At 31.5% G+C, this 10,524-nt stretch overlaps 2 protein-coding genes across 2 annotated transcripts; one reads left to right on the forward strand and one right to left on the reverse strand.

Annotated features, from left to right (window-relative positions):
- The first annotated feature begins 525 nt into the window (after positions 1-525).
- Positions 526-5,922, forward strand: LOC111637526 (sialin-like). Its single transcript, XM_023383034.1, has 9 exons — positions 526-666; positions 2,425-2,655; positions 2,729-2,903; positions 2,980-3,113; positions 3,181-3,330; positions 3,414-3,546; positions 3,628-3,783; positions 5,548-5,633; positions 5,707-5,922. Exons 1-9 carry the CDS (start codon positions 526-528, stop codon positions 5,854-5,856), a joined length of 1,356 nt encoding a protein of 451 aa, XP_023238802.1. The 3' UTR covers positions 5,857-5,922.
- Positions 5,923-8,453: 2,531 nt separating this feature from the next.
- LOC111637527 (sialin-like) lies at positions 8,454-10,361 on the reverse strand (the record flags this gene model as incomplete). Its single annotated transcript, XM_023383035.1, has 6 exons — positions 8,454-9,189; positions 9,329-9,467; positions 9,535-9,620; positions 9,740-9,895; positions 10,010-10,142; positions 10,212-10,361. Coding segments are annotated over 6 exons (669 nt in total), but the record flags the coding sequence as incomplete, so codon positions are not given.
- Positions 10,362-10,524: the final 163 nt, after the last annotated feature.

Consider the following 10,524-nt stretch of genomic DNA (forward strand, 5'->3'; position numbering starts at 1 on the left):
TTACAAGGACTAGTTACTCTACCTAGATTCTTGTCTAGTTCATAACAATTCAGTTTATAAATAATACCCAAATTTTATAGTTATTACTCGTTATATTTCACGATAAGGATTCAATTTGGCCAATCAGCGATTTCTTGAACGATAAAAAACGCATACAATATTGTATAAAAAATACGCACGGATGGTTTACAATACAAGTGAACCTTGAGAAAATATAAGAGAGATGTGGCCTCCGATCCGAAATACATTTCAATAACAGATAGTTTTAGAGGTTGCTTATGTGATTTTAGTTTTCTAAAGACGGATATAACTAAAGTTATGTGAGAAAAATTGTTAACTCTTTAGTTGCTTTAGTTACCAATAATAAGGCAGCCTGTCATAATTATTTTTAACAGATTTAACTAAATTAAATAATCATTATCATTTAACAATAAAAATTAAAACATTTTATAAAACATTTTCATTTCAGTTTATGTTCCCGCTCGTTACGTATTGGTAATTTCTATATTTTGGATATATACAATAATGAACTGCCAAAGATCTGTGCTGAGTGTGGCTATTTTAGCCATGCTTAATCGTTCAGCCATTTTCAGCATGTATAATACAACAACTTCAAAGGAATGCCCAGAACAGACTCAGCAAAATTCTACATCTACTTACGAAGAGGTAAGTGTTTATGTCGAATGTAATAATTCTGTTGTAACAAATTTCAAAGACTATTATTTTCTACATGTAATATTATTAATAACTTTGATTATTATTACTTTCTAACTATTTTCATGACTCACGTGATAAATTTAACAGTTGATTTATTTTTCTTAACAACTCATACAAAATCGCCAATTTTAAAAATTGAAATTTGACCAAATTTCAACTTAATCATCCACCAAAAGTACACAAATTATTCTGACTCTCATTTGATGTCTCAATTTATTCTAAAAATCTTTAAAAGCATTCAAATTACGTCTGTATGATGGCCGGTCAATAAGAAAATATTTAATCATTTAAATCAGTTTTACTGACATTAGTGGTTCGGGCAAAAATGTTATCATGTAGAAACAGAAAGATGCATGTTCCAAATTATTACGTCAAAACAAGAAGCACAAAATCATCCATAATATTGTTATAAACCATAAAATTGAAGTTTTGTTTCAGAGAAACGATTTGAAATAAAGCCTTATACAATTGTCATCATATCAGCTGTTATTATAAATACTTTTAATAATATAACATATATTTTTATCACATTTAGTTTTTGACATCATATCATAATAAACAGCTCATAGACATTCTCTTAGACCTCGTGTCAGAAAATTCTGGTTTATTTGAACAACCCGAATTTTATTTTAAGTGCCCCTAAAGTGGCTTGGTATGGTTAATTTCTATATGGCAATGAGACTGGTTAACAATCTCACAAAGGAGATTGTTGACGGGAGGACTTTCTGGGGGGAAATAGACCCTATTCGATAGTACAAATGTGGTGAAAACTCTGGAAGCTCCCCAAGGCCAGCTCGTTGGCAAAATCCGATCCAACGATTAGCTACCATTGTTCACTACTACTACTACTACTACTACTAATACTACTACTACTACAGGTAAAGTTAGTTGTCCGTCCTACGGGACTTAGCCAGTCAGATAAAAGAAAGAAGGGAAATTTAGGGTACGGATAGAGGATGAAGGAGTTGGATAGGGGAGGAAGGTGGAATGAATATGGGAAGAGTGGAAGGAAAGGAGTGGTTTGGGATCCGAAATTTGACTTCCATCGTAATTATTTACAAATAACAGCTTTACAAGGTATTAATTACAGCGTGCCTTTTGGCAAGATGAGTACACTCGATGATACAGAACATTACGCGCCAGTGGTATATGACTACAGACTGACAAAAACACTATACAATTTGCAGCAACCCTAAAGCATACAACAACTTATATTGACATGTTAACAGTAGGTGTTTATGATGATACCAGTCCACCAATACTGACACGTTTAGTACTATCATCGACGGTAACGAAACAGATCACAAACCGTGCCTTGCTTTCCCTGGAGATAGGATGATCATAAGAATTCACTAGAAAACACACTGTTGTACTGTAATTCCAGATAAAACGTTGCCATGAATACACAGTACTAAGTTCCAGTGTTGTCCATTGAGCCAGATGGTTCTGAGTTGACATAGGTTGAAAAGATTTCAAGTGTTCACAAATTTGGGGAATTTCTCAAAAGTCTCTCGGTCTTCACAAAGGGTGTTGAGATCATGGGCCAACTTTGGCCCTTGTCCCTCGTACACGCTTTTCGATTGGTCTCATATCTGTTTTCAACGATAAATCAGGATCAACACGGACCATGGAAAAGTTGCTCAAATCGTTAAAAATTGATTACAAATTTCTTTATAATATAAAATTCTTACTAATCTAACTTTTTAGGGTTATTATGCATGGACACAACCCACTCAAGGAATAATTCTAGGAAGTTATTTCTATGGTTTCGTGTTAGCTCAGCTGACAGGAGGAGCCATTACATTTTCATTTGGACCAAAAAAAATTTTCATAATTTCTTCACTTCTCTCTTCACTGTTTACCATTTTGACACCCGTTTCTGCAGATGTCGGTGTTTCAGTTATATCATTATGTCAAGCTTTCATTGGATTTGCACAAGTAAGAATAAGATTCTTTACTGTCATTGCAAGCCACATTAACTGTATCCTGTTTAAAAATCATTTTATCGCAGGGACTTGTTTTTCACGGATCTTTCACGTTGTTAGGAAGATGGATTCCAAAAAACGAAAAGTCCACATCATCATCAATTTCTTATAGTGGTACTCAAGTCGGTACACTTATTGGTTTAATAACAACAGGATATCTTTGCGGACATAAAGGATGGTCTTTCAGCTTCTACTTTTTTGGTGAATATAAATCATACGATTGTTTCTTCAATGCTAATGTACAACTGTATCTTCTATAATCTGTATTTAACAACAGGAATATGTGGAGTTGTCCTTTCTATATGCCTGACGTTCACAATTTATGACAGACCTCAACAACATCCCAGAATATCTGACAAAGAATTGACATTTCTTAACGACAACGTAACAAACATCTCATCAGAGGAAACGGTAGTATAATTTTCAGCTCTAATTTATTTTCATCGATGTGTCATAAATATGTTTTTACTTAAATTAGAAATTGAATATACCCTGGAAAGAAATTTTAACATCCAGAGCAGTGTGGATAGTAGCTTTGACGAAAATTTGTTGGGGTTTCGGATATTTTACAATATTGACTAAATTTCCATCATACTTAGGTATAATTCATCACATCTCTATCAAGCAGGTATATTGATTTTTATACATATAAATCAATAAATTAATAATATTGCTGTGTCAATAAATTTATTTATATTACTCATGTTTTAGATTGGAATAATGACTGCATTAGTTTTTTCCGGAGACACTATAGCATTATTTACTACGGGTTTCATTGCTGATTTTATAAAATCACGTAAATACTTCAGCATAACTAATATCAGAAAAATCTTTGAAGCAATTGGTAAGAAACTGTAGTTTGTTAATTTTTTTAAATTGTCTTGTAAAATTTCTGACAAATGATGAATAAATATTTGTGTTGTAGCAACGTTCGGCCCGGCAGCATGCATCTTATCGATTTCATTTCTAGGCTGCGAGAGTACAAAAATAATTATTTGTGTAATAATTGGAATGGGATGTTTTGGCTTCGCTGTTTCGGGAGATATTGCAATAGTACTGGATTTGGCTCCGGAATTTGCGGGTAAGTGAACATTGTTTCTTAAGTATAAGACAAAAACAATGTATTTACTCGAATAATCCTCGGATATTATCCAAAAAAGACGTGTGAGAATGTCTGTGGACTGTTAGATGTAAACAAATTAGGTGCCAGAACCGGGTAATCCGGAAAATCGGTCTTGCATTTTGTATTGTTCAATTCGAATGGTGAATGCAAACATATGTTTCTGTTAGAATTAATAATTGTTTGCGGACAGTCAGAATGGATGAAGTTAAAAACATTCTGTATCATTAGAAAACCGATGAAATAATAATCTCTGAAGTATGTTTGTGCATATGATTTTAGAGTTAAAGTTGAAACAGATCCTTATTATTTCTTTTAAACGCAATTTATTAATATTTATAGTAAGATATAGCCATTCCGGGTAGATCAGTACATAGGATAAAGAAGAAAAAAACAGATTTAATCCCGAATGAACACACAATAGATATAAAATACAGCAACGAGTTGCTGAACACACCGGGCAAAATTTAAAACTGCGTGTGGCGCCATCTGTTATGATCATTTATTTTAAAATATTTTATATTACTAGTTATTATAAAATAGCAAAAATCTTAATTTTTAGAGTATTAGGGGTATTATAAAAAATTGTAAACGCTAATAAAGGAAGGGCATCCGTCATTGAGATGAAATATGATATTTAAATAAAGTTTTTTAAATACAACTAACAATTCCAAACAATGAACAAACATTAAAATAGCTGTATAGTATTAATTGGAAGTTTTCGTTTGGTGAATTTATTTCTCTCTCTTTTCTATGTTTGACATTTCCTGTTGTAAGATGGGGCTAGAATGTTGTCTGTGAAAATTGGAAACTTTTAAATTATATTCTGTGATTGATCGATTAATATTTCGTCCAATTATATGTTTGGTCCACGTTCTAATTTCCAACATTTTAAAACTCGAAATCAAAGGGAGCAGAAATTATCTCATTTAGATTGAATTTACTTCTTACGTTTTCAAATACAGTAGAGTACTATGAATGACTCTTATACAATGACTTGAAATTTGAAAAGATATGAAAAGTTTATTATGTTCAGAAATACGAAATCGTATTCTTAATATTGCGTTTAAAAGTTAATTGAATTCACGTGTTGTTCTGGTAATTTCTAGTAAATGTGTTTATATGAAAATATTATACATTATGCATTACAACAACCGATCCTGAACATCTAACATTTTCTCTCCTCAATTCTTATCAACAGCTAAGCTTTTTGCTTTCTATTGTATTTAAGTTAAGATTCGAAACATTTTATTAAACTAAAACCTGCTACGGTATTATTTTTACAATACACTTAAATGAGAAAGATATTTTTGAAGAACTCTGACAAAATTAAAGTTTATGAAAAAAATGTTTAAATTAAAATATGAAATACGTTCGAAAATTTTTCTTTCTACGTTTTTATACACATTGTTAACTTTAATTCTAATTTTATTTAAATATTGTTGTGTTCTCAATTTATTAATTTAAACTTAAATCGTCAACTAGAACATATCTATTATTAGGAGTTATTATACTGGATAACTGGTTTTGCAAATTAAGTAAACATAGTCAGAAAAACAATCTTTATTTATCAGCTGACAGATGTTTTTCTGACTTTTTTATATCCTTAGAACAGGATTCCCTGTTTAATTAATTATGTAAATTAAAGGAAATTAATTTACTTTTTTAACAAAAAATATTTTATACAACAGTTAACAAGATTTTCTCAATCTAAATTATATTTAGGAGTCCTTTTCGGATTGACATATGGTTTATGTAACGCCGCAGGTATACTATCACCATACATTGCTGGAATTATATTAGAGAAACATGTAAGTTAAATGTTATTAAAATTTATATATATAAATTATTATTAAATTGGTTTATTAATTTTTAATTATTCAGCAAGGAGAATTGGTTCAATGGAGCTACGTGTTCTATATGGTCTCTTTCGCTTATTTTCTCAGTGGTGTAATATTTCTGTTCGGAGCTACTGCGGAACTTCAACCCTGGGCTACCATTAATACAGACAAGAAAAAACACGATAATAATTAATTGTCAACATTAGTCCAATCTTTGTAATGATGAAGACTTTGCTCATAAAATCATTAGAATCAAAAGCATGCAGAATTGGTTATCCATGTTATACTACCACCATCCTTGTCATGCCTTTGCTATTAATTTCTTATGCACATGATTCTTCAAAAAGTTATTTTGTCTGATTTTCAATTGCCAAGTCATATTAGAACGCTTATAATAGTTCTTAACATAAAAGCAGAATTCATACTGTAACAAGTTAATCGATTATGTGTTACACTAAATCGATTATAGCTACTGTAAATTATATTTGTTTGGATTTTGAAAAATAAACAGGATACGTCAAGAATATGTCTTTGTTAATATTAAGCAATGTGTTGTTGCAAAATTTTCGTTTCTTTATGCGAAATTCTTTAAATATTCGCGAAACAAAATACTTAAAACTTTTAGAGAATTGCCAAAGAAATGAACGTTTCAACGTAAATCAAGGAAAAAACTTATTCAGCTGGAGACAAAAATTTTTTAAAGAACGTAGGACTTCATGCTCTACCTGTGGCAAAAGAGAAAATAAATCTCTGGCTTCTTTATTTATAAGGTGAAATATGTTTTTCGTTAGAAAAATTGCAACAAATTACATTAAATCAGAAGTTTTAGCTAATTTCTCTCTTACAGAGCGGTGTTTAGATGTTACTCTATTACTACACTTTCTGTTCTTGTAGCAAATAATTTTGCAACTCTCTACTAAATTATAAATAAATTTCTAAAATTAAAATTCTGCGCAAAATATTGTAAATTTAGATATTTAAATATATAATTATACAGTAGACCCCTATAAAGCGGGTTCATATAATGCGGATTCGTATATCGCGGCGAAAAAATTGCGATCGTATTCATATAAAGACGCTAAAAGAGACTAGTAATATATGGTGAATCGTCATCGCGGACTCGTGTCGCGACAGGATTGGTCGAATATGGACCAATAGTGGACGAGCAGCTGAACTACTTACACACTAAGGAGAGTTTAGGCGGGTAAGTCGAGTTTACTATCGTCTGTACAGTATATAAATTAGGTACTGTAAGTCTAATACAGTACTGTAATTCTATACATTTCTTGTGAAAGAAACATTTCTTATTCAACAGCCATAAAATTATTTATATTAATGATGTCTCCAAAGTTCAACGAATTTTTCGCAGAAAAATAACTTATCAGAAAACGTGCCCGCCGTTTGTTGCTCCGCGATGAAAACAAGCTTAAGCAATGGCGTGGTCGAACGGTGCACCCTCGGTAAGTAATCCTACAATTTTTTGTTTATAGCATAGTTTATACGGATTATTCTCAAAAAAATTATACGTGTTTTGGAAATGTTGAGTGAAATTAGTCTAGAATCCATTAATTTTATGAAAGGAAACCTTTCAATCAGCGGTAGTCCTTAAACTGAACACGTGTCGGGCTGTGATTGGCTCTTGTATTTAAGGATTCCAACGCAAAATTCGTATAAAATGGAACGTATTTACCGCGTTATAGGGGGGTCGACTGTACTAGTAAATGACATTGTTTATTTAAAATTGATAAAAAGTTTATATTACACGACACTGATCTTAAATTCCAATTTGAATAACGCATATAAAAAACTTTTGAATTTAATACTGTTTCTATAATACAGGCAGCAAACTTAAATACTAATTTTGTCATCAGGGGCTGTGCCAAATCACCGCAAAAAAAAAAACATAGAGTATGATAAGATCAGTACACATTCGCCAACTTTTCCTTATATACATATGTGTGTACTGCATAGGTTTGTGTATATGTTACCGGCCAAACCCGATTTCAGTCCAGACTAGTGTATCCTATGCGTGTCAGGATATACTAGATTAGCCAAAGACAATCTAGTTTGGCCTAAATGCTATAGGCTTAACTAGTTTGTCCTAGCCGAACTGATTTAGAATTATTATTTAAGTCAGGCCTGGCCAACCCAAGTTGTTTCGCGGGTCACTTTGATCACGCGTAACATTACAATGGGCCACAATTTAGACAAACATGCTTTTAAAAAAGTAAAACAAATACAAAATGAATAAGATTTCATTGTTATACCAAGAGTTCATATTCGCACTTGCGAATTATAACAATGACACATGCAAATTTTCATTTATTTAATTGTTTTGGTATACACAAAACGGAAAACGAAAGTTTTAATAGATATATAATATCGCTTAGCAGGTCACTCAATTTAATGTGACGGGTCTCAGGTTGGCCAGGCCTGATTTAAGTATATTAATGTTTAAAATAAAATTAAAAGGCAATCAATTAGATGAACAATATTTATTCAAACATAGTCTACATAATTATAAAAAACGGTATTGATTAGAAGTGACACAACACTTGTACAAAAGTATAAAATAAAAATAAGCTAATCAGTACTTATCAGTTTGTATTTTTTTATTAAACCATGCACTTTTAAAGGTAATTAACTTTCGAAAATATTTTCAAAAATTCAAACGAAATAATAAAAATAACTTTTAAAGTCAAACTAAAATTAAAAATGAACTTGTTTGTGCTTCATAGTGTAACATATGAAATATTTAATCTTTTATTTATTTTTACAGGGTGGGTTAAAGTGTACCTAGGTAACCCCAATAGTGGCACTTCGGACTGTTCGTGCTCCCAGCAGACTCCTCCCATAGGGAAGCTGCCGGCAGGCCGCCCATTGTTTAACGTCACTAGTTATTGATTCACGGTAGTTCTTGAACAAAAGAAAAAAAAGGAAACGTCTACTAAAAATGTAGTTAATTTAACCAAACCAACCTAACTGAAGCACTGCCTAGACAAACCTACCAACCTACTAAACCAAACCAACCTAACTGAAGCACAGTTACCTAGGTACACTTTAACCACCGAGTGTACTGTGGTGGCATTTCGAATTACACAAAATCATTTTTTTTTACACTGGCACCTATTTGTAGTACATAAATAAGTTCGGCCTAGGTCAAACTAGTTAAGTCTAAAGTATTTAGCCTAAACTAGATTATCGTAGGCTAAACTAGTATATCCTGACATGCGTAGGATAAACAAGTTTTGCCTAGGACAAACTAGTTTGGCCGGTAACATATATATACTCAAACAAAACCTCTAAATAGTAGTATCATTTGTTGCTTCTAAAATTCATAGAAAATGAAATGTGGTGTTAAACTACGCAACTAACACATACGGTATCCAACACATGAACGATCTGTCAAGAGTTATGTTTCTATGAGAAATTGACACTTGTTAGACATTTAAAGAAAACTCGGCAAACTCTACGTAGCAAGTCTGCTGGTTAGGTGAAACCTGTCATCAATGTTCAGTAGTTTAATCTATTATCAAGGTCGGGAAAATTATATTTTTAATAAATTATAAGTAATGAAATTGAACAAAAATTTAATTCTTTAATATTTTTTTAGTCGCGATTCAAATATTCATTTAAATAACATTTATTTTAAAAATATATTTAACTTTTTTCATCTTTATTAGGTGACTGAATAGCCCAACTTTGTAATTCTGCAGAAGCTCCTACAATAAACACTATTCCACCAACGAAATAAAAGGAAGATCCCATGTAGAAGACATAACTCCATTGAAGAAGGCTTCCTTGCTGTTGAATGATTCCTGATTAATATTAAAAATAGGATAAATTGGAGTAAGTTAAGCGTATTACTTACATTCTTATCTAATATTAAGCCTGCTATATAAGGCGTTATGAATCCTGGAATAGAAGCTAAACCGCTTGTGATGCCATATAACACTCCTGTAATACATGATAACTAGTTATACTCTACATGATCTTGTAATCTATGCTATACTTTAAGTATTATGAAGTGTCTTTTAATAATATACATATAATATGACTATAAAATCGTTTTAAACCTGCAAAATCAGGTGCCAAATCGAATACTATGGCGGCATCTCCTGAAGTGCAGAAACCAAAGCATCCCATCGCAAGAGTCAGTGATATAATAGCTTTAGTGCTGTCGCACCCTAAAAATGGAACTGATAAAATACAGAATGCTGGGCCAAACATACCTAACAAATAAAAATTAATAACATAAGTTTATGTACTTTTTATATATTTTTTAAATATATTTTAATACGTCTTTAGGATTCATTAAAGATTCAAAGATGTTATTTTATACTTACCAATGCTTTCAAGAATTTTTCTGGTGTTAGTTAAACTAAAATATTGTCGTTTTCTTATAAAATCGGCAATAAATCCAGAGAGAAATATTGTTATAGCATCCGAAAAGTAAACTAAAGCATTGATCAAACCATTCTGAAAGATTAAAGTTTGAATTTTTCCTTCTTAAATTGTATTAATATTAACTAATATTATAAATTTTACCTGTTGTATAGGAAAATGAAGCATAATTTTTAAATACGATGGTAGTTTAGCCAATAAAGTATAAAATCCACAGCCCCAACATATTTTTGTTACTGCAATAACCCATAACACTCTGGAAAGTAAAATTTTCTTCCAAGGTATACGCAATTTCTGTTTTGATATAAAAATCAACTTTTAAAATATACACGCTTATACAGGGTGGCTCAAAAAACTATCCATTAAAGCAGCGATTCCCAACCTGTGGTACGCGTACCCCTAGGGGTACGCGATAGGTTGTTTAGGGGTACAGAAAAAAGTTAGTTATTATGGCAGA

The sequence above is a fragment of the Centruroides sculpturatus genome, unplaced genomic scaffold (genome assembly GCF_000671375.1).
Source record: "Centruroides sculpturatus isolate CEXI.00-Female unplaced genomic scaffold, Cexi_2.0 scaffold957, whole genome shotgun sequence".
Taxonomy (NCBI): domain Eukaryota; kingdom Metazoa; phylum Arthropoda; class Arachnida; order Scorpiones; family Buthidae; genus Centruroides; species Centruroides sculpturatus.

What these genes read in the sequence shown, in the direction of transcription:
- LOC111637526 (XM_023383034.1), top strand. Translation starts at nt 526, where the DNA reads ATGAACTGCCAAAGATCTGTGCTGAGTGTGGCTATTTTAGCCATGCTT. An exon ending in CTTTCATTGGATTTGCACAA is followed by an intron (nt 2,656 to 2,728) that starts GTAAGAATAAGA and finishes ATTTTATCGCAG; the next exon opens with GGACTTGTTTTTCACGGATC. An exon ending in TTTCAGCTTCTACTTTTTTG is followed by an intron (nt 2,904 to 2,979) that starts GTGAATATAAAT and finishes ATTTAACAACAG; the next exon opens with GAATATGTGGAGTTGTCCTT.